The sequence below is a fragment of the Oncorhynchus clarkii genome, chromosome 5 (assembly GCF_045791955.1).
Source record: "Oncorhynchus clarkii lewisi isolate Uvic-CL-2024 chromosome 5, UVic_Ocla_1.0, whole genome shotgun sequence".
In the NCBI taxonomy this organism is placed as follows: domain Eukaryota; kingdom Metazoa; phylum Chordata; class Actinopteri; order Salmoniformes; family Salmonidae; genus Oncorhynchus; species Oncorhynchus clarkii.
In genome coordinates this window covers 7,513,034-7,537,579 of record NC_092151.1, presented here as the reverse complement: position 1 = coordinate 7,537,579, position 24,546 = coordinate 7,513,034, and the positions used below count along the sequence as shown (strand labels likewise).

At 44.2% G+C, this 24,546-nt stretch overlaps 1 protein-coding gene across 2 annotated transcripts in view; it reads left to right on the top strand.

Annotated features, from left to right (window-relative positions):
• The window catches only part of LOC139408283 (multivesicular body subunit 12Ba), a 45,768-nt gene that overhangs the window by 8,594 nt on the left and 12,628 nt on the right, over positions 1–24,546 (top strand). For both annotated transcript variants that reach the window (XM_071151989.1, XM_071151988.1), the window contains exons 2-7: positions 2,466–2,588; positions 9,503–9,610; positions 13,057–13,153; positions 13,673–13,802; positions 14,076–14,219; positions 22,520–22,614. In XM_071151989.1, the coding sequence (XP_071008090.1) occupies positions 2,475–2,588; positions 9,503–9,610; positions 13,057–13,153; positions 13,673–13,802; positions 14,076–14,219; positions 22,520–22,614 (688 nt within the window). In that variant the 5' untranslated portion in view covers positions 2,466–2,474. The remainder of the gene's footprint in view (positions 1–2,465; positions 2,589–9,502; positions 9,611–13,056; positions 13,154–13,672; positions 13,803–14,075; positions 14,220–22,519; positions 22,615–24,546) is intronic.

Genomic DNA, 24,546 nt, shown 5'->3' with positions numbered 1-24,546 from the left:
CCCCTCCTACTCGTATTTGTTGCACTGTTGTGTCTGCAACTGGTGAGATGGTGTTCAAACATGTTCAGGTGCCGTTTGGCTCTAGTGGCTTTAGGTGCCTGTCTGGAACATAGGATTTTAATGTTCTATTCATTGTTTCTGAGGTGCTGTCGTGAATCTTTGTTTTGTTGTATGAAGTCAGATTAGGAATGAGGCTGTGGGATTCTGTGGTCTGCACAGAGGAAGGGCGCAGTTTGTGTAAGGGCCTCGGTGATCTATTTGTCAGTGCAGACTGTTGAGACCAAAGATTAATATGATTTTTTTGGATCAAATTTCTTTCTCTTGGTTTGAAACCTGTCTTCTGCAGTCTGCTGAATTGAGGAGAAGCAGAGAGAATAGTGTGATCCAAATATTTTTTGTTGTTGTAGTTTTTATAATTTCAAAATGCTCAAACAGTAACTTCAGGAAGTATGCACAGCACACCCATTGACTTTTTTCTACATTTTGTTTTACAGGCTGAATTTAAAATTGATTACGTTTAGATTTGTCACTGGCTGGCCTACACACAACACAATATCCCCTTAACGTCATAGAGTTTTTCAATATTTGTACAAATTAATTAGAAATTAAATGTCTTCGATGTCTTGAGTCAATAAGTATTCAATCCCGTTGTTATGGCAAGCCTAAGTAAGTTGAGGAGTAAAAATGTGTACCAAGTGATATATAAGTTGCATGTCAATAACAGTGTTAAACATGATTTTGACTACCTCATCTTTGTACCCCACACACATAATCTGTAAGGTCGAGCAGTGAATTTCAAACACAGATTATACAACAAAGATCAAGGAGGTTTTCCAATGCGTTGCAAAGAAGGGCACCTATTGGAAGATGGGTGTAAAAATACAAAAGCAGACATTGAATATCCCTTCGAGCATAGTGAAGTTAATTACATGTTGGATAGTGTGTCAAAACACCCAGTCACTACAAATATACAGGCGTCCATCCTAACTCAGTTGCCGGAGATGAAGGAAACCGCTCCAGTAATTCACCGTGAGGCCAATGGTGACTTTAAAACAGTTACTGAGTTTAATGGCTGTGATAGGAAAACAATTAGGATGGATCAACAACATTATAGTTAAACTTCAATACTAACCTAATTGACAGAATGAAAATGACACTTTTATACAGGATAAAAATATTCCGAAACATCCATCCTGTTTGCAACAAGGCACTAAAGTAAAACTGCAGAAAATGTGGTAAAGCAAGTCACTTTTTGTCCTGAGTACAAAGTGTTATCTTTGGGGCAAATGCAACACATTACTGAGTACCACTCTCCATATTTTCAAGCATAGTGGTGGCTGCATCATGTTATGGGTATGCTTTTAATTGTTAAGAACTAGTGAGTTTTTCAGGATAAAAAAGAAACGCAATAGAACTTAGCACAGGCTACATCCTAGAGGAAAACCTGGTTCAGTCTGCTTTCCACTAGACACTGGGAGATGATTTCACCTTCCAGCAGTACAATAACCTAAAACATAAGGCCAAATCTACACTGGAGTTGCTTACCAAGAAGACAGTGAATGTTCCTGAGTGTCTCAGTTACAGTTTTGACTTAAATCTGCTTGAAAATATATGTCAATGCCTGAAAATGGTTGTCTAGCAATGATCAACAATACATTTTGACAGAGCTTGAAGAATTTTGAAAATAATAATGGGTAAATATTGTACAATCTACACACAATCCATTGCTGCCAAACGTGAGTCTAAATATGTTCACTTTGTCATTATGGGGTATTGTGTGTAGATGGGTGAGAAACAAAAATCAATTTGAATCCAATCAGGCTGTAACATAACAAAATGTGGAATAAATCAACAAGGGTGTGAACACTTTCTGAAGGCACTGTATAATGAGTCATTGCCAGGTCTAACAGTGGGCTAATTCCAAGCCCCTTAATATAAGATGGGATCATCATTCTATGAACCTGCTGGTTCAACACTCCAATTTAATAATTTATTCTGGGGTTGATCTTCATAATGGTAATGGCAGTTCGCTTTCTCTCACACTGTCTCTTGTCTGTCTTTGGATGTGATTCAACCATTGACATGGACATCACATTTTAGTTCTCTATGAATAATTGTAAAATTGAGAGTAAAAAATAAAATAAAAAATATACAGAGAAGGTCATACTGGAAAATACAAAGACTGCCTATTTAAAAGCTAGGAAAACATTTTATGAGTAGCTCGTGACATGTGTCATAATTTTTAAAGTAGCCCTCATGCTAGAAAAGGTTGAAGACCCCCCCTGTAATCTTTAACCACAGACAGTGCGTCTTGCTACTAGTCATTAGCACTGGGTCCATAACCATAGATCTGTGCTAAGGGGCAACTTTTACATTAGACTTGTTTTCGCTTGACCTTTTCAGCCCAATCAGACAGTTCTTGAGGCACTGAACTCTAGCTGTGTTTTTTTTTTTTCCTTCCTCAGAACTCTCCCATGATGCCTGAGGTTCGGGAGCTTTCAGACGCACTGCCGGAGTTGCCCATGGACCCCATCACTGGTGTGGGGGTGGTGGCCTCGCGAAACAGAGCGCCTACTGGCTATGATGTGGTGAGTACATCACGGAGGTGCAGGAAAGATGTGTTAATTAAAAAGAATATCAAATCAGCCTGTTTGATGAAGGATTAGCCACACAAGCTATTCTTGTTGTTGGCTTGTGATGTTCATCACACATTTATTGCGTTGATTCTTACACTGATGTAGGCTTATACAGTTGAAGTCGGAATATTACATACACTTAGCTTGGAGTCATTAAAACTCATTTTTCAACCACTCCACAAATTTCTTGTTAACAAACTATAGTTTTGGCAAGTCGGTTAGGACATCTACTTTGTGCATTTTTCCAACAACTGTTAACAAAGATTATTTCACTTATAATTTACTGTATCACAATTCCAGTGGGTCAGAAGTTTACATACACTAAGTTGGCTGTGCCTTTAAACAGCTTGGAAAATTCCAGAAAACGATGTCATGGCTTTAGAAGCTTCTGATAGGCTAATTGACATCATTTGAGTCAATTGGAGGTCTACCTGTGGATGTATTTAAAGGCCTACCTTCAAACTCTCTTTGCTTGACATCATGGGAAAATCTAAAGAAATCAGCCAAGACTTCAGAAAAAAAATTGTAGACCTCCACAAGTCTGGTTCATCCTTGGGAGCAATTTCCAAACGCCTGAAGGTACCATGTTCGTGTGTACAAACAATAGTATGCAAGTATAAACACCATGGGACCACGCAGGAGTCATACCGCTCAGGAAGGAGACGCGTTCTGTCTCCAAGAGATGAACGTACTTTGGTGCGAAAAGTGCAAATCAATCCCAGAACAACAGCAAAGGACCTTGTGAAGATGCTGGAGGAAACCGGTACAAATGTATCTATATCCACAGTAAAAACGAGTCCTATATCGACATAACCTGAAAGGCCGCTCAGCAAGGAAGAAGCCACTGCTCCAAAACCGCCATAAAAAGTCAGACTGCTTTTTGCAACTGCACATGGGGACGAAGATCATTCTTGTTTGAGAAATGCTCTGTCCTCTGGTCTGATGAAACAAAAATAGAACTGTTTGGCCATAGTGTCCATCGTTATGTTTGGAGGAAAAGGGGGAGGCTTGCAAGCTAAGAACACAATCCCAACCGTGAAGCACGAAGGTGGCAGCATCATGTTGTGGGGGTGTTTTGCTGCAGGAGGGACTGGTGCACTTCACAAAATAGATGGCATCATAAGGAAGGGAAATTATATGGATATATTGAAGCAACATCTCAAGACATCAGTCAGGAAGTTAAAGCTTGGTCGCAAATCGGTCTTCCCAATGGACAATGACCCCAAGCATACTTCCAAAATTGTGGCAAAATGGCTAAAGGACAACACAGTCAAGGTATTGGAGTGGCCATCACAAAGCGTGTGTGAGCAAGGAGGTCTACAAACCTGACTCCGTTACACCAGCTCTGTCAGGAGGAATGGGCCAAAATTCACCAAACTTATTGTAGGAAGCTTGTGGAAGGCACTCAAAACATTTGACCCAATTTAAGCAATTTAAAGGTAATGCTACCAAATACTAATTGAGTGTCTGAACTTCTGACCCACTGGGAATGTGATGAAAGAAATAAAAGCTGAAATAAATCATTCTCTACTATTATTCTGACATTTCACATTCTTAAAATAAAGTGGTGATCCTAACTGACATAAGACAGGGACTTTTTACTAGGATTAAATGTCAGGAATTGTGAAAAACTGAGTGTAAATGTATTTGGTTAAGGTGTATGTAAACTTCTGACTTCAACTGTAGGTAGGGATGTAACAAGTCAGATTTTTTTTCAAATGTTTAAGATGCAAGTGCATCGGATCCCAAACCAATGCAAATGTAGAATGCATTGGTCAGAACTCTTAACTCTTCTTGAACTGCACTGTTGGTTAAGGGCTTGTAGTAAGTAAGCATTTCACGGTCATGTCTACACTTGTTGTATTCAGCGTGTGTGTGTGACAAATAAAGTTTGATTTGATTTCAATATTTTTTTTTAGCTCATTACCGTCTTTCTGGCTTCTGAAAATACCTCATCTTTTGTGACAACTGATGTGTCCTCTCTCCTTCGGTGTCAAACTGCATGTACCTGTGTTAAGTCATTAGTCTACAAATAGTTTTGCCTAACAACGCCAGGCAATGTCAATAGCCTTGTCAAACTGCGCACTGTGCCCAGCTTTGCACGCTGACCAACACGAGGTAGGTAGTCTGTTCCTAATCTTGCACATCTTCAAATGCTAAAACGGCTTGTGTGATATTGGGCTTTATTAGCTGAGTGACCACCTTTTTGTAATTTGCTAGGTTATCTATGCGCTGTTGAATTGGTTAAAAAGTAAGGTACCGGAGACCACTCATCTGGCTATACCTGCTGAACGTTGCATACAATTGCCTGGCGACGACAGACGGGGGGTGAAATCCATTGTTGTGGCTTTGTCATAGCTAATTTGTAAACAATAAATATTGCTACATTACTATCCTAAACACTTAATCTGCAGAAATTACAAGTTAATTAGAGTGGTGATTTCAGAAACAAATATGCTACATTTGCCCCCCCTTAATCTGATAGTGGTAGTAGGGGGTAGATGTCTAGTGTCCCTTATAGCTCTAATCTGATATTGGTAGTGTGGGGGTAAACTCCCTTATGGCTCAGCTCAGGTGCCTACATACATGCATGCATGCATACATACATACATACATACAGTGCATCTGTGGAAAGAACTGAAAACTGCTGTTCACAAATGCTCTCCATCCAACCTCACTGAGCTCGAGCTGTTTTGCAAGGAGGAATGGGAAAAAAATTCAGTCTCTCGATGTGCAAAACTGATAGAGACATACCCCAAGCGACTTACAGCTGTAATCGCAGCAAAAGGTGGCGCTACAAAGTATTAACTTAAGGGGGCTGAATAATTTTGCACGCCCAATTTTTCAGTTTTTGATTTGTTAAAAAAGTTTGAAATATCCAATAAATGTCGTTCCACTTCATGATTGTGTCCCACTTGTTGTTGATTCTTCACAAAAAAATACAGTTTTATATCTTTATGTTTGAAGCCTGAAATGTGGCAAAAGGTGGCAAAGTTCAAGGGGGCCGAATACTTTCGCAAGGCACTGTACATACATACATTTACACACACATAGAGAAGTCAGCTCAGACGATCCAGCTCATGAGCTCCATCAGCAACACATTTTAGTGTGACGAATCGCACCAATTCGTTTCAAATAAAAAACGTATGGTTCCTGTATCGGAGCCCATGTATCTAGATACGTATTGAATCATCTGGAAAGGGAAAGATGTACATCCCTAGGCCTAGTTGTACTTTTGAATGTGAAACAACATCTCCTTGAGCGTTTCAGCCAGCAGCCTTGTGTTTATGATTCAGAAGGTGGCCATCTTGTTAGCCTGTTGAAGTTCTCTAGGCCTCCACACTGATGTAGCCTCTCGGCTGTGCCTCATTCTTTCTGCTGGCACCCAGAGGACCTAGGCCTAACTCCCAGTGTGCCCAAGTTGAACTGGAGAAATTTGCAGGTGCAAGTTTACATGGACACAGGCTCACACTGCAGGGTGGATGGGCAGCAGAAAGTCTAGCCCTGTGGGCACTTGGGAAGGCAGGAGTTTGTTTGTTTGTTTGAACTCAGCAAAGCTCAAACCAAACATTGGACTAGCGTAGGCTGGAAGGCATCTCTATCGCATGCCTTCCTTTACCAACAACAACGATATCTCCTCCCTGGGTATGGAGAAATTTATAAGAAAATTTACTGTTAAGATTTCAGTGCAGCCTTTGATATTATTGACTATAACCTGTTGGAGAGAAAAAACGTATGACTTTTCAACCTCTGCCATATCGTGGATTCCGAGCTATCGATCCAATAGAACTCAGTTATTTTTTTGTAATGGAAGCTTCTCTAATGTCAAACATGTAAAGTGTGGTGTACCGCAGGGCAGCGCTCTAGGCCCTCTGTGTGTCCATGTCTTCTGATGATTCAACCACATACGCATCTGCAACCACAGCTAATGAAATCACTGATTCAATGGTTGTAAAGATGGGGAGAAGTCTGTCCGTACTAAAGAGATGCTCAGCTTTTTTTCACCACACTCCAAAAAGCGAGTCCTGCTCTAGTTATATCTGATCTTAATTATTGTCCAGTCATGTGGTCCAGTGCTGCAAGGAAAGACCTAGTTAAACTGCAGCCGGTCCAGTACAGGGAGCCACGTTTTGCTCTTCATTGTAGTCAGAGGGCTGATATAAATACTATGCTGCCAGTCTCTCTTGGCTGGGAGTTGAGGAGAGACTGGCTGCACCACTTATTTTTATAAGAAACATTAATGTGTTAAATCCCTAATTGTTTGCAGAGTCAACTTACACACAGCTCTGACACACACACTTACCTCACCAGACATGCCACCAGGGGTCTTTTCACGGTCCCCAAATCCAGAACAAATTCAAGGAAGCGTACAGTATTAAATAGAGACATTATTGCATGGAACTCTGTTCCATCTCATGTTGCTCAAATGAACAGAAAACATGTTTTGTTTTTTTTAACAGATAATGCAACACCTCGCAGCACAACGCCTCTCCCCTATTTGACCCAGATAGTTTGTGTGTATACATTGATATGTAGGCTACGTGTGCCTTTAAATTTTTTTTTATTTAGTTCTGTTCTTGTCTATTAATTATCTGCGTTATGTCATGTTTTGTGTTGGACCCCGGGAAGAGTAGCTGCTGCTACTGCAACCAGTAATGGGGATCCAAGTAAAATACCAAATTATATGGAAATTAAATTCAGCATTCTGCACTTCTGTAACTATTGACAAGTTAGTTTCTGTTCTGAATACACATCGTTAAACATTCCTTTATACTCCCTGGGTGCTCTCCAGCCTCGTTCCCCGAGTGCTCTCCAGCCTCGTTCCCCGAGTGCTCTCCAGCCTCGTTCCCCGAGTGCTCTCCAGCCTCGTTCCCCAGAGTGCTCTCCAGCCTCGTTCCCCAGAGTGCTCTCCAGCCTCGTTCCCCAGAGTGCTCTCCAGCCTCGTTCCCCAGAGTGCTCTCCAGCCTCGTTCCCCAGAGTGCTCTCCAGCCTCGTTCCCCAGAGTGCTCTCCAGCCTCGTTCCCCGAGTGTAGTCATTGACTCAGGCTTGTCAATGATGGTCACGCTCTCCTTCTCACCGTCTCAAAGGAAAGACACCCGCTGACTCATTGCCACGGAGAAGAGACTCATTTCTGTGTGCGGGCAGATGGCGCAAAGCCACGGCCCGATGTCACGAAAGTCTGGGAGTGGCGCATGGATCCGAATATCCCCCAAGATTCTAACAGCTTGTGATTGGCTGTTGGCCATCGTTACCAGCTGCCACAGTGAACCCTTCCCTAGTAACAGTTCTTCTCAGCCTGGTCCTCTGCTGCTTGGGATTTCCATAAGGGCTGGTATAAGCGATAATGACGCATTGGGATTCAAACATGTATTCCTTATGTGCTGTAGCACAATTGACAAGGTAAAATGTAACTGCGAGTAACGGCACCAAGTAGTTTTATATTAGAAAGTGATGAAGTGCTCCCACACTTTGTTCTGATGTTTGCAGCTATGGGAATACTGTGAAGAGCAAGACTCCACTACTCATTTCAGCAGAGGTAGTTATCATGTCTTTTTAATCCAGGGGTATGTGGCATAAATTGCTTCTCGACACATGTTAACATGTGTTCACAGGAAGCTGATTTGATCATAATCGATTATCATAGTCCCTGAGAGGACGTACTAACATCTGAAGTAAGCAGAGAGAACTGGTCTGGTCCCTGACAGACTTAAATACTTCATTCTATTTCCATTACTTTTAAAGACCATTTCGAAGTGAGTATTTTGATATTATTGTTAAAATATTGGAATGTATTTGGAAATATACTTGGAAAGTATTTTCCTGTATACAGACAAGTGTATTTTCAAATACGCATTTTTGTTTACCCAAGTCTGTTTGGTCCTAGGGGGTATTTGAGATGAAGGCTGTTTGGTCCTAGGGGGTATTTGAGATGTACGGTGTCTATACATTTTTATCTACAAATTGGTGCCCTTCTTTGCGAGGCATTGGAAAACCTCCCTTGTCTTTTTGTTTGAAATTCACTGCTCGACTGAGGAACCTTATGTGTGGGGTACAGAGATGAGGTAGTCATTTAAAAAAGGCTGTAACACAACCATGTGGAATAAGTTAATTCTCTGGTCCATAACTGGCTCGCTCCATCAAAACTCATTTTTGGAAAAGCAGTCCCCCACCACCACCAACGGTTTTTATCTTTCTGTGGTAGAGAAAATATCATTGTCGAGGCTTCGCTGACCTCTGGACTGACAAGGAATCTACATTTCTCACTGATAGCCAAGTATAGACACTTCCCTCTGAACTCAATTATACATCATTGGGGTGGCAGTGGCTTCCAAACCAGCCTTGGTGGACCACAGAATTCCTGTTGCCACGGAGAAACCCAAAAATGTGTTGCATTTGCGTGAGGGTCGCTTATCGCTTATCCTGCCGTTTTTTTTTTTATTCTTCTCTCAAGTTAACAGGCACTGCTGGATTGGCCGGATACAGAAGACCTACTAACATGAGCAGTGGTGTAACACCCCAATATCCCACAGGTTCAAATATCCTCAGAGTTACTGAGAGGTGGATCCCTCAATTTCCGTTTGCTTAATCCAATTTTTTTGACATGAGTTTAATGTCACTGTTTAGTATTGTGTTCACGTCTTTTCAAGTGTTGTGTTTTGACAATAGGTGTATTTTTCAGTCTGGAACTTAAGGAAGAAAACTGCTAATTGTCTGTCTCCAAGCTTGACCCGACCTCGTGTTAATCAGCCAGTAAAATCCTTTTATTTTCCAGCATCAACAGATTCATCACGATCTCCCTCAATGGTGATAGGTCCACACTGACTAGCGACGCCCCTCTAAATGTCTATCCCTCTCCAACCAACAGGTCTCCCAAACAACAGATGGTCTTGACGCTGACTTGTGGAAAGACGGCCTGTTCAAATCCAAGGTGACACGCTACCTCTGTTTCACCAGGGTCTTCTCTAAAGAAAACGTAAGTGATGAAAGTCGACGTAAATTAATGATACCACACTGCCACTCTAATGCCCACTGTGATGAAAATCTGTGTTCCTGAATGGTTTGTCTATACTAAATCAAATCACAATTTATTGGTCACATACACATATTTAGCAGATGTTATTACAGGTGTAGCGAAATGCTTGTGTACCTAGCTCCAACAGTGCAGTAGAATCTAAAAATACACTACAGTACACTCATCTAAATGTAAAATAATGGAATTAAGAAATATATAAATGTCAGGACGAGCAATGTCGGAGTGACATTGACTAAAATACAGTAGAATATAATACAGTATATACATATGAAATGAGTAAAACAGTAGAATAGAATACAGTATATACATATGAAATGAGTAAAGCAGTAGAATATAATACTGCTTTACTCCTTTCATATGTATATACTGTATTATATTATACTGTTTTACTCATTTCATATGTATATACTGTATTATATTATACTGTTTTACTCATTTCATATGTATATACTGTATTATATTATACTGTTTTACTCATTTCATATGTATATACTGTATTATATTATACTGTTTTACTCATTTCATATGTATATACTGTATTATATTATACTGTTTTACTCATCTCATATGTATATACTGTATTCTATTATACTGTTTTACTCATCTCATATGTATATACTGTATGTGAACATTATTAAAGTGACCAGTGTTCCATTATTCAAGTGACCAGAGACTCCATGTCTATGTATATGGGGCAGCAGCCTCTAAGGTGCAGGGTTGAGTAACCGGGTGGAAGCTGAATAGTGATGGCTGCTTAACAGTCTGATGTCCTTGAGATAGAAGCTGTTTTTCAGACTCTCGGTCCCTGCTTTGATGAACCTGTACTGACCTCACCTTCTGGATGAAAGCGGGGTGAACAGGCAGTGGCTCGGGGTGGTTGATGTACTTGATGATCTTTTTGGCCTTCCTGTGACATCAGATGCTGTAGGTGTCCTGGAGGGCAGGTAGTTTGCCCCCGGTGACGCGTTGGGCAGACCGTGCCACCCTCTGGAGAGCCCTGATTTTCAAATAATTACTGTAGGGAGGAGGAACCTGATTCTCAACACATCAATACAATAAGCCACTCTAATCAGAAACTCAAACAGCATGCATGACTCACTCTCTGTGATGGGGAAAGAGACCAAAATATCTCATCTGAAGCACCTTGTTTTCTGGCAGCTTTTTTTGTGCCATAATTTATGTTACCTGACAAACATATTCTGCAAGAGTCACCAGTTTCTCCGCTTAGGCTAATTAGCCCCAAAAAAATTAGGAATTAGATTTATATAACGCTTTACCAGGTGCTATAACATATGCCCCGAGCACCTTTTTATCCAAGACTTAACCACGTGTGCGTACATTTTTCATACGGGTGGCCCCGGGTATCGAACCCACAACCCTGGCATTGCAAGTGTCCTGCTCTACCAACTGATCCATACAGGACCATTATGGTTGGAAACTTGCCAAATATTAATTAGGTAATAACCCAATAAAAAATATCTGACTAAACTAGTCGTGAATACAGTGTTTGTCTTCTTAAATGGTATTGGGCTAACTGACTTCACTTCAGATGGAGTAACAAAGGCAAAATCTACCCTGGTGGATCCTGGAACTGTGATACCGATTACCTGGCGTAGAGAACTGTGATACCGATGACCTTATTTAGGCGTAGAGCCTGTTGGTAGGGAACTGTGATACCGATGACCTTATTTAGGCGTAGAGCCTGTTTGGTAGGGAACTGTGATACCGATGACCTTATTTAGGCGTAGAGCCTGTTGGTATAGAACTGTGATACCGATGACCTTATTTAGGTGTAGAGCCTGTTGGAAGAGAACTGTGATACCGATGGCCTTATTTAGGCGTAGAGCCTGTTGGTAGAGAACTGTGATACCGATGACCTTATTTAGGCGTAGAGCCTGTTGGTAGAGAACTGTGATACCGATGACCTTATTTAGGCGTAGAGCCTGTTGGTAGAGAAAGGAGAACAGTTTGACCAACTCCATGGAGAACATTGGTCCTTGGGCGTAGGTGACAGGCGTTCTCACAAAGGCTTTCCCAAACAAACATCTCCGAGTTACGAAAAGATTTTCTCCTTTGCCGCGGGGATGTTATTCTGGAATGATTCCAGTGTTCCATTTGACTCTTTGACCTTGCTCTGGATTGTTTAAACAACAGGGTCTGTAGCACTGTTATCAAATCAGGAATTCCCTACTCATACTGATGTTCTTTTTCTTATACTTCTTAGTATGATACTTTTTGAGATGATGGCTGCTTTGTGAGGTCTGTTTTTAAGTAAGTCCAGTTTGAACAATTCCTGTACGGACTTGATCTGTAGAGTTGCTGTGAAAAGCATAGGTCTGTAACATACAACTTGATCTGTAGAGTTGCTGTGAAAAGCATAGGTCTGTAACATACAACTTGATCTGTAGAGTTGCTGTGAAAAGCATAGGTCTGTAACATACAACTTGATCTGTAGAGTTGCTGTGAAAAGCATAGGTCTGTAACATACAACTTGATCTGTAGAGTTGCTGTGAAAAGCATAGGTCTGTAACATACAACTTGGTCTGATCACTTGATGGGGCCAGTTGATACACATCCTGGAAGGTAGAAACCAATACACTGATGATATTCATCCTTGACAGAAACACAATTGAAGTCTGAAATAAATAGCCACATAGCAAACAATTACCCCCCCCCCCCCCCCACACACACACACACACACACAACCCCCTCCCATGTCTGTCCATCAAGCCCAGACTAACTTCCGTTTAGTTTCCTGCCAGTTTGAGGTGTGATCAGATGTGACCGTGCCATCAACAGAAGCTATTTTGTCTGCCAATCAATACGGCCCGCAGCGTAATTGTCTGTGACAAAAACAGATACTGTGAAATTAGTCCGCAAAGTGTGCAACGGAACCACAGGCGTTAGTGATTTATAACCCTCTGTGGAGGTAGGGAGACGTCTTCTCTGTCAGGGAAGAATCCCCCCCACTGCTAACACTTCTTGCACATACACAAACATTCTACTGCCACTGTCAAGGCTTTGCAATGAACTGTTGACTGATCATTAGCTAACGTGGTTTCTATGTCTGTCTCTCTCTCGCTGTCTGTCTCTCTCGCTGTCTGTCTCTCTCTCGCTGTCTGTCTCTCTCTCTCGCTGTCTGTCTCTCTCTCTCTCGCTGTCTGTCTCTCTCTCTCGCTGTCTGTCTCTCTCTCTCTCGCTGTCTGTCTCTCTCTCTCTCGCTGTCTGTCTCTCTCTCTCTCGCTGCCTGTCTCTCTCTCTCGCTGCCTGTCTCTCTCTCGCTGCCTGTCTCTCTCTCTCTCGCTGCCTGTCTCTCTCTCTCTCGCTGCTGCCTGTCTCTCTCTCTCTCGCTGCCTGTCTCTCTCTCTCTCTCGCTGCCTCTGCAGAGTCATTTAGGTAATGTGCTGGTGGACATGAAGCTTATCGACATCAAGGACACTCTGCCTGTGGGTTTTATTCCCATCCAGGAGACTGTGGACACACGTAAGCACTGATCTTCTCCTCTCATATCCTACAGCTCTCCTTCTTTACCTCCCGGGTCTATTTTAAGCTTCTCTGACTAACCATCAAGGTAGTCAGTGCTACATAACAGCATGTGTGATTTTATTTAACATTTCCCTACAAATGTGAAAAGCAAATCATGTGTTTTTGTGAGTCAGACTTTGTGGACTCTGGGAGATAGGATACTGGTGACATGGTTAGTTTTTATTATTTATAGACCGTAACATGATCAGAGACCTTTTACAGTGCACTGACTCTCTCTTTTCTCTGCATGTCTCTCTTTCTTTCTTCTCTCCTCTCTCTCCTCTTTTCTCTCCATGTCTCTCTTTTTTTTCTTCTCCTCTTTTCTCTCCATGTCTCTCTTTCTTTCTTCTCTCCTCTCTCTCTCTCTGCTTTCTCTTTCCTCTTTTCTCTGTATTTTCTCTTTGTCTGTCACCCTCCTGCTTTCTCTTTGTCTGGCTGTCTGTCTCTTTTTGTTGTCTGTCTGCTGGCCACACACAGAGGAGCAAGCCTTCCGGAAGAGGAGGCTGTGTATCAAGTTCATCCCGCGGGACTCCACAGAGGCAGCCATCTGTGACATCAGAATCCTGGGCAGGTCCAAGCAGGCCCCACCGCAGTACACTTTCATAGGGTTAGCAGCTGTGATGTTATTAACATAGATATCGTAGAGCCAGATGATGTAGAGCTAGGTTTTTTCAGAGTAAGCCAGCCACCAGGAAATTGGGTTTAATTTACTTATAAAATGTGAGGGAAATTGGGGTTTCACACAATTTTGAGTTCCTTCAACAGGTTATGAATTGAGGTGAACAGGCGTCAGAATGTTGTACTTCTAGTCTGTCTACGTGGTGCGGCTGTATGCAGGAAATGGATGATGATGCTAAAAGAGGCTGTGGTTGTGTTCCAGAGAGCTCAACAACATGGGGATCTGGTATCGCATGGGTAAGGTCCCGCGTGCCCAGGAATCTTCGCCAACTCCAACCACCAATAACATCCAGAACATCAACTCGACGGCCAACACCACACCAACCCCAGCAGCCCCTCTGCCCAAGTATGCTATGTTTTTCATATTCTCATTTATTTTTATTTTATTATTTTTTTTTACTTTTTATTTAGCTAGGCAAGTCGGTTAAGAACAAATTCTTATTTTCAATGACGGCCTAGGAACAGTGGGTTAACTGCCTTGTTCAGGGGCAGAACGACAGATTTTGACCTTGTCAGCTCTGGGATTTGAATTACCTGTCGCCTCATTCAGGACCTCTTGCGTGTGTGTGTTCCACTTCCCATAATTCAGAGTGGTTTCTATTTCAAGTCTGCAGCCAAGTAAGTTAAAGAACAGGCACGTTGTGATGAAACGGCGTTTACTCAAGAGAATGGGGAAAATGAACTGCCTATAGCCTGTGGCTAAAGAGTAAAACAAAGAGAAACTGTGTCTAAAGCTTCTGCAAGAGGAGGAGAGGAATACTAGTCTGCAGCTAGAATAGTGAGTTTTCTTCACATCTGAAGTGTACATGCATCTTCTCCCGACTGCCACCGGGACCCGTCTTGGTGTGGTTTTCTCCCGACTGCCACCGGGACCCGTCTTGGTGTGGTTTTCTCCCGACTGCCACCGGGACCCGTCTTGGTGTGGTTTTCTCCCGACTGCCACCGGGACCCGTCTCGGTGTGGTTTTCTCCCGACTGCCACCGGGACCCGTCTCGGTGTGGTTTTCTCCCGACTGCCACCGGGACCCGTCTCGGTGTGGTTTTCTCCCGACTGCCACCGGGACCCGTCTTGGTGGTTTTCTCTAACAATGGTTAACCACTGGAGTTGCGCTCCTATCTGAGGGTGGTTTAGTCTCGAGAACGGGCCAGCATTGTTAGTAGTGCTGAAATATCTGAACCAGATGGAACCTGTTATTGTAACAAAACTCCACATTTTAATGAAAAACGATGTACACTTGAAATCCTAAAACATTTTTTTTTTTTGTGCCTTTTCTCTAAGTTAAAATAGTCTAGTGTAATTATTTTCTTGTTTACAACAACGGCTTTGCACTTTGTTGTCGTGTGTTTTATGTATTATACCAATAAAGTTTTTACTATCAATTTAAACACCATAGTTGTTTTGAGATTTAAACTCTGTAATACTAGGTTATGCTATATAAATGGAGGTTCTGCTATATCCCCCGGAGGAAAAAGCATTACACCATGATCCCACTGTCCGTGCTATCTGGGATCCTTGGGATGACCCTAACCTTAACCACAAGAACGCATAGAGACCATTGGGATTCCTCTCACACTGTTGCTCTCAGACAATGCTCCACTGCACTAGCAGCGCTACCCCAGCCAGGCTAGCGTGTAACTCCACTGGACTAGCAACGCCGGGCTAGCGTGTAACTCCACTGGACTAGCAGCACTACCCCAGCCAGGCTAGCGTGTAACTCCACTGGACTAGCAACGCCAGGCTAGCGTGTAACTCCACTGGACTAGCAGCACTACCCCAGCCAGGCTAGCGTGTAACTCCACTGGACTACCCCAGCCAGGCTAGCGTGTAACTCCACTGGACTACCCCAGCCAGGCTAGCGTGTAACTCCACTGGACTACCCCAGCCAGGCTAGCGTGTAACTCCACTGGACTACCCCAGCCAGGCTAGCGTGTAACTCCACTGGACTATCCCAGCCAGGCTAGCATGTAACCCCACTGGACTAGCAGCGCCAGGCTAGCGTGTAACTCCACTGCACTAGCAGCGCCACCCCAGCCAGGCTAGCGTGTAACTTCACTGGACTACCCCAGCCAGGCTAGCGTGTAACTCCACTGGACTACCCCAGCCAGGCTAGCATGTAACTCCTCTGGACAAGCAGCGCCAGGCTAGCGTGTAACTCCACTGGACTAGCAGCGCCACCCCAGCCAGGCTAGCGTGTAACTCCACTGGACTAGCAGTGCCACCCCAGCCAGGCTAGCGTGTAACTCCACTGGACTAGCAGCGCCACCCCAGCCAGGCTAGCGTGTAACTCCACTGGACTAGCAGTGCCACCCCAGCCAGGCTAGCGTGTAACCCCAGCCAAGCTAGCGTGTAACTCCACTGGACTACCCCAGCCAGGCTAGCATGTAACCCCACTGGACTAGCAGCGCCAGGCTAGCGTGTAACTCCACTGCACTAGCAGCGCTACCCCAGCCAGGCTAGCGTGTAACTCCACTGCACTAGCAGCGCTACCCCAGCCAGGCTAGCGTGTAACTCCACTGGACTAGCAGCGCCAGGCTAGCATGTAACCCCACTGGACTAGCAGCGCCAGGCTAGCGTGTAACTCCACTGCACTAGCAGCGCTACCCCAGCCAGGCTAGCGTGTAACTCCACTGCACTAGCAGCGCTACCCCAGCCAGGCTAGCGTGTAACTCCACTGGACTAGCAGCGCCAGGCTAGCATGTAACTCCACTGGACTAGCAGCGCCAGGCTAGCGTGTAACTCCACTGGACTAGCAGCGCCAGGCTAGCGTGTAACTCCACTGGACTAGCAGCGCCAGGCTAGCGTGTAACTCCACTGGACTAGCAGCGCCAGGCTAGCGTGTAACTCCACTGGACTAGCAGCGCCACCCCAGCCAGGCTAGCGTGTAACTCCACTGGACTAGCAGTGCCACCCCAGCCAGGCTAGCGTGTAACCCCAGCCAAGCTAGCGTGTAACCCCACTGGACTAGCAGCGCCACCCCAGCGTGTAACTCCACTGGACTAGTAGCGCCACCCCAGCCAGGCTAGCGTGTAACCCCAGCCAGGCTAGCGTGTAACTCCACTGGACTAGCAGCGCTACCCCAGCCAGGCTAGCGTGTAACCCCACTGGACTAGCAGTGCCACCCCAGCCAGGCTAGCGTGTAACCCCAGCCAAGCTAGCGTGTAACCCCACTGGACTAGCAGCGCCACCCCAGCGTGTAACTCCACTGGACTAGTAGCGCCACCCCAGCCAGGCTAGCGTGTAACCCCATCCAGGCTAGCGTGTAACCCCACTGGACTAGCAGCGCCACCCCAGCCAGGCTAGCGTGTAACCCCACTGGACTAGCAGCGCCAGGCTAGCGTGTAACTCCACTGGACTAGCAGCGCTACCCCAGCCAGGCTAGCGTGTAACCCCACTGGACTAGCAGCGCTACCCCAGCCAGGCTAGCGTGTAACCCCACTGGACTAGCAGCGCTACCCCAGCCAGGCTAGCATGTAACTCCACTGGACTAGCAGTGCCAGGCTAGCGTGTAACTCCACTGGACTAGCAGCGCTACCCCAGCCAGGCTAGCGTGTAACTCCACTGGACTAGCAGCGCCACCCCAGCCAGGCTAGCGTGTAACCCCACTGGACTAGCAGCGCTACCCCAGCCAGGCTAGCATGTAACCTCTACTGGACTGGATGCTCTGTAGAGGCAGCGTAGTGCTGCCAACAACAGTGTTGTGTATTTTTGGGGGGCTGGATTCAGGATCGTTATCCTAAGCGTTGGTAGCATTTATAGTTGGTACCAATATACCACGGCTAAGGGCTGTATCCAGGTACTCTGTGTTGCATAAGAAGCCCTTAGCTATGATGTATTGGTCATATACCACACTTCCTCGGGACTTATTGCTTAAGTATACTTTCCCCGTGAAATTAAATGCATTTTTGTGCAATGCTTTTCAGCCATTTTTAAAGAGACAGGAAGCTGCTTCCTCCTCCTCTCCCTGAGTCTTTCCCTCTTTTCTTTCAGCCCTCTTCTCTCTGATTGGTTGGAACTAATCATTTCGTTCTCTCCAGGGATTGGAACCAATCATTTAGTTCTGAACCAGTTCAAACTCCTTTGTTCTTTTTTTAAACCTTTGAAATCTTAAAAAAAAAAAACATTTAGCTCTACATTAAATTGGGGGAGATTTTTTTTTTTCTAGTCCCCACCAAAAAGGCAACAAACTGCCTATGCAAATCACTCCCTCTGTCGATCAGAATTTTTTTCGCAGCAGCTGCCTGCCTGCTGAACATCTTTGCCAGTGAGTGTGCGCGCGGTCTAAGGCATTGCATCGCAGTGCTTGAGACGTCGCTACAGACCCAGGTTCGATCCTAGGCTGTGTTACAACCGGCCATGAACAGGAGTCCTATAGGGCGGCGCACAATTGGCCCAGCGTCGTCCGGGTTAGGGGAGGGGTTTGGCCAGGTCGGCTTTACTTGGCTCATCACACTCTAGCGACTCCTTGTGGCGGGCCGGGTGCCTACAGGCTGACTCCGGTTGTCAGTTGAACGGTGTTTCCTCTGACAGATTGGTGCAGCTGGCTTCCGGGTTTAGCGAGGGGGTGTTAAGAAGCGCAGCTTGGCGGGTCATGTTTCAGAGGACGCATGACTTAACCTTCACCTCTCCCGAGCATGTTGGGGAGTTGCAGCGATGAGCCGATCGTAATCACGAAATTGGGTACAAATTACACGTGATAATTATGAATAAGAAATACCTTATTTACATAACCCCTTGCTCTGAGACTTGAAATTGAGCTCAGGTGCATCATGTTTCCATTGATCAACCTTGATGTTTCTACAACTTGATTGGAGTCCACCTGTGGTAAATTCAATTGATTGGACATGATTTGAAAAGGCACATACCTGTCTATATAAGGTTCCACAGTTGACAGTGCATGTCAGAGCAAAAATCAAGCTATAAGGTCAAAGAAATTGTCCATAGAGCTCCGAGACGACAGGATTGTGTCGAGGCACAGATCTGTGTAAGGGAACAACATTTTTTTTGCAGCATTGAGGGTCCCCAAGAAATGTGGCCTCCATCATTCTTAAATGGAAGAAGATTGGAACCACCAAGGCTCTTCCTAGAGCTGACCACCCGGTCAAACTGGGGGAGACTGTCCTTGGTCAGGGAGGTGACCAAGAACCCGATGGTCACTCTGACAGAGCTGCAGAGTTCCTCTGCGGAGATGGGAGAACCTTCCAGAAGGACAACCATCTCTGCAGCACTCCACCAATCAGGCCTTTATGGTAGAGTGGCCAGACAGAAGCCACTCCTCAGTAAAGGGCAATTGACAGCCTGCTTGGAGTTTACCAAAAGGCACCTAAAGGACTCTCAGACCATGAGAAACAAGATTCTCTGTTCTGATGAAACCAAGATTTATCTATTTGGCCTGAATGCCAAGCTGAAGGAAAGCTGGCACCATCCCTACAGTGAAGCATGGTGGTGGCAGCATCATGCTGTGGGGATGTTTTTCAGCAGCAGGGACTGGGAGACTAGTCGGGAACGAGGCAAAGATGAACGGAGCAAAGTACAGAGAGCTCCATGATGAAAACCTGCTCCAGAGCACTCAGTACCTCAGACTGGGGCGAAGGTTCATCTTCCAACAGGACAATGACTCTAAGCACACAGCCAAGACAGCACAGGAGTGGCTTCAGGACAAGTCTCTGAATGTCCTTGAGTGACCCAGCCAGAGCCCAAACTTGAACCCGATCGAACATCTCTGCAGCGACACTCCCCATCCAACCTGACAGCGCATGAGAGGATCTGCAGAGAAAAATTGGAGAAACTCCCCAAATACACATGTGCCAAGCTTGTAGCATCATTTCCAAGAAGGCTCTAGGCTGTAATCGCTGCCAAAGGTCCTTCAAGTACTGAGTAAAGGGTCTGAATACTTACGCTATGGTGATTATATATTGTGTGTAGATTGAGGGGGGGGGGACAATTTAATCCATTTTAGAATAAGGCTGTAACGTAACAAAATGTGTAAAAAGTCAAGGGGTCTGAATACTTTCCGAATGCACTGTATGTATATCTGAAATGTCAGATGTTAACAGAATGTGTAATTAAAAAACAAAAACAGTGTTAAGTGAGAATTAGGCTGTAGTGGGGGGGAAAAGTGGTGGAGTTACAGTATTTAGCTACACGGCAAAAAAATTATTAACTACTGTAAACAGTACCTAGATTTTAATTTAGTTCAATGACTACCAAGCTACTGCAAAATGTAGTTGAATCACTAGTTGACCCCAACACTGGCTCCAACATACTTACAAAGTGGTAGCGAAGGTTAAAACATCTTTTCTTTTCTGTGTGCCTGACAATATTACTTAAATTCGCTCCAAAAGACTGGATTGTTACGATGCATAATTGTTTCATTTCCCTTCTCTCCCCACAATGTTCTCTTCTGTAATTTACTAAAGCATTTCAGCACACCACAGTCAGAACCTCGGCAGAGAAACAAGAGGAGTGGCATCTTGTTCCCCACAACGATGATAAATTGGATTCCAAACTCCAGTGGCCACTGTAATCCAATCCCTAACCACCGCAGTCAGTTTTTCTGTGCTTTGTTCACTGAGTAACTTATTGCCTTATATGTCAATTGAGTCACCAGTCTAAAGCCTTGTAGCTTCTCTGAGATGTGGCTGATTTTTCTGAGTTTTAATAAATGCCGTTTTTCCATTTGAGAAAAGTTTTGACAGCCACAGAAGAACCATGGATGCTTGTTAGTGTAACATCTTGCCTGTGAAGTGGCTCTGCAGCAGGGCTCTCGAACCCTGTTCCAGGGGAGCTACCGTACCATCCAGGGTCCGGTTTCCAAAAGGCATCTTAAGGCTAAGTTCGTCGTAAGAACCTTCACAGGAGCATCGTTACATCTATGAGCTGATTTCCCCCCCAAAATACATTTACCAAATTTGCACTTAAACACTTATTTACTTATTGCCGCATACCATTCAAACATCTAAGTGCTTCGTTAGATTTTTTAAATTTATTTTTTTACCTACTGCATGACTTTAAACACAGAAGATTTAATTTAAATTTTTACCTTTATTTAACCAGGCAAGTCAGTTAAGAACAAATTCTTATTTTCAATGACGGCCTAGGAACAGTGGGTTAACTGCCTTGTTCAGGGGCAGAACGACAGATTTGTACCTTGTCAGCTCTGGGATTTGAACTTGCAACCTTCCGGTTCCTAATCCAACTCTCTAACCACTAGGCTACCCTGCCGCTAAACATAGAATTAATGTGTTTATTTATCTGTCTCTGTGACCACCGATTAATTTCACAGTGAAGTTGACTACAAATACAAAGTTGCAATTGTTAAACAAGTGAAGAAAAGGGAAAAAAGGCTGTTTATTCAAGATAAATAGCCTACAGTATAGGCCTATATAATTAAATATTTAAATACATTTCTTGTTCATTCAATCGAGTTCTGTTTTGCTAATTGTAGGCTGTCTGTAATTTATTATAATTATAAACGTCAAGGTAAGATTTGAACGGCAGAATCTGATCTGAGAGCAGTGCTGCCTTTTTCATTTCGATCCCGTCAGTATCGACACTATGCTCCCAAGGCACTTAGCGAACGTTCTCCCTGCGTGGTGTTTTAGGAAAGTCATTGTAAGGAAAGATGCATCGCTAAAACATTTGTAAAAGCCTATAAACTCCATCGCTATCGGGAAACCGAGAGCTGTAGATGTTCGCTCCATCTCTAATCTACTTGATTGTAATAATGAACTGTTTGATAAACGGGTTAGTTTCAGCTGGGGGGGGGGGGGGGGTTGGAGCAAAAACCTACATTAGGGGTAGCTCTCTGGGAACAGGGTTGGAGAGCCCTGCTATACACCATTCAAAAGCTTTTCATTTTGATCAAAAGCGACTGTTCTTGTTTCTGATTTGACTCTAGACGCAGCTCCTGAGTACGTCGCTCGTCCTGGTCTGAGAGAGTAGACCTCTCCAAAAGCAGTTTATTTACTGCATTCATTTCTGGATATTGATGGATGTTTTGTCTAGTGTGGCCAAAGGCAGGCATACTCAGAAAGAGCACCCAAACAATATCTGTCAGGTCAATCTGTGTTTGTGAAATATCACACCCACCATCGGAATCCTATCATCGACATAATTCCCCTCCACTTCCTCAGTCAACCTTTTTGAGATGAGCTGGAAAGGAGATCTTCATTAAAGCTGTCCGTGGCCAATGCCCAGATTAACGATTGTCGTCAACCTTTTTTTAATAAAAAAAAATCCTCCGCTGTCTTGTCTGAGAGGAGCGTATCCACACGCTGATGGAATTGATGAGGTTAAAAGGTCGACCCCCATCATGGCAGAATAAACCCGAGAACCAGACGTCTGTTTGTAAATATCGCTGACTGTTTTGGGGCGACGAGGAAGACTCAGTCTTGTTTTTATATATATATATATATATATATATATATATATATATATATATATATATATATATATATATATATATATATATATATATATAGAGAGAGAGATTTTACAGATAAAAATCAGTTAGAAGCGATTGATACCAAAACAAGACCGAGTCTATATATAGATAGAGATATATATATATATATACACACATTTTTAAAAATTGGACACATTGATTACTAAACATGGCTTTTTTAAAAATCTGTTTGTCCCCTACAGACATATATCCATGACACTCCCCGCCAGTTTCAAAAGGCAAACCACTACTAGACCAGATGTTGAACACCAGAACTCCAACCTGTACGCCATATCAGGTGAGCTACTGTCTATGTTTCTTCCCAATTGCAAAAAATCTTCTGGAATATGCAAATATTCAATGTTTTTTTGTTGGTGTTGTTTTTTTCCCCCTTCAGCCATTGCATAATATTAATTTAGAATTTAGTGTTATCCCTCAGTTTACTCTGAAGTCCCCTGTGGTAGCTACCCCTTAAGGAGTGTTATCCCTCAGTTTACTCTGAAGTCCCCTGTGGTAGCTACCCCTTAAGGAGTGTTATCCCTCAGTTTACTCTGAAGTCCCCTGTGGTAGCTACCCCTTAAGGAGTGTTATCCCTCAGTTTACTCTGAAGTCCCCTGTGGTAGCTACCCCTTAAGGAGTGTTATCCCTCAGTTTCCTCTGAAGTCCCCTGTGGTAGCTACCCCTTAAGGAGTGTTATCCCTCAGTTTACTCTGAAGTCCCCTGTGGTAGCTACCCCTTAAGGAGTGTTATCCCTCAGTTTACTCTGAAGTCCCCTGTGGTAACTACCCCTTAAGGAGTGTTATCCCTCAGTTTACTCTGAAGTCCCCTGTGGTAGCTACCCCTTAAGGAGTGTTATCCCTCAGTTTACTCTGAAGTCCCCTGTGGTAACTACCCCTTAAGGAGTGTTATCCCTCAGTTTACTCTGAAGTCCCCTGTGGTAGCTACCCCTTAAGGAGTGTTATCCCTCAGTTTACTCTGAAGTCCCCTGTGGTAACTACCCCTTAAGGAGTGTTATCCCTCAGTTTACTCTGAAGTCCCCTGTGGTAACTACCCCTTAAGGAGTGTTATCCCTCAGTTTACTCTGAAGTCCCCTGTGGTAGCTACCCCTTAAGGAGTGTTATCCCTCAGTTTACTCTGAAGTCACCTGTGGTAACTACCCCTTAAGGAGTGTTATCCCTCAGTTTACTCTGAAGTCACCTGTGGTAACTACCCCTTAAGGAGTGTTATCCCTCAGTTTACTCTGAAGTCCCCTGTGGTAGCTACCCCTTAAGGAGTGTTATCCCTCAGTTTACTCTGAAGTCCCCTGTGGTAGCTACCCCTTAAGGAGTGTTATCCCTCAGTTTACTCTGAAGTCCCCTGTGGTAGCTACCCCTTAAGGAGTGTTATCCCTCAGTTTACTCTGAAGTCCCCTGTGGTAGCTACCCCTTAAGGAGTGTTATCCCTCAGTTTACTCTGAAGTCCCCTGTGGTAGCTACCCCTTAAGGAGTGTTATCCCTCAGTTTACTCTGAAGTCCCCTGTGGTAGCTACCCCTTAAGGAGTGTTATCCCTCAGTTTACTCTGAAGTCCCCTGTGGTAACTACCCCTTAAGGAGTGTTATCCCTCAGTTTACTCTGAAGTCCCCTGTGGTAACTACCCCTTAAGGAGTGTTATCCCTCAGTTTACTCTGAAGTCCCCTGTGGTAGCTACCCCTTAAGGAGTGTTATCCCTCAGTTTACTCTGAAGTCCCCTGTGGTAACTACCCCTTAAGGAGTGTTATCCCTCAGTTTACTCTGAAGTCCCCTGTGGTAGCTACCCCTTAAGGAGTGTTATCCCTCAGTTTACTCTGAAGTCCCCTGTGGTAACTACCCCTTAAGGAGTGTTATCCCTCAGTTTACTCTGAAGTCCCCTGTGGTAACTACCCCTTAAGGAGTGTTATCCCTCAGTTTACTCTGAAGTCACCTGTGGTAGCTACCCCTTAAGGAGTGTTATCCCTCAGTTTACTCTGAAGTCCCCTGTGGTAGCTACCCCTTAAGGAGTGTTATCCCTCAGTTTACTCTGAAGTCCCCTGTGGTAGCTACCCCTTAAGGAGTGTTATCCCTCAGTTTACTCTGAAGTCCCCTGTGGTAACTACCCCTTAAGGAGTGTTATCCCTCAGTTTACTCTGAAGTCCCCTGTGGTAACTACCCCTTAAGGAGTGTTATCCCTCAGTTTACTCTGAAGTCCCCTGTGGTAACTACCCCTTAAGGAGTG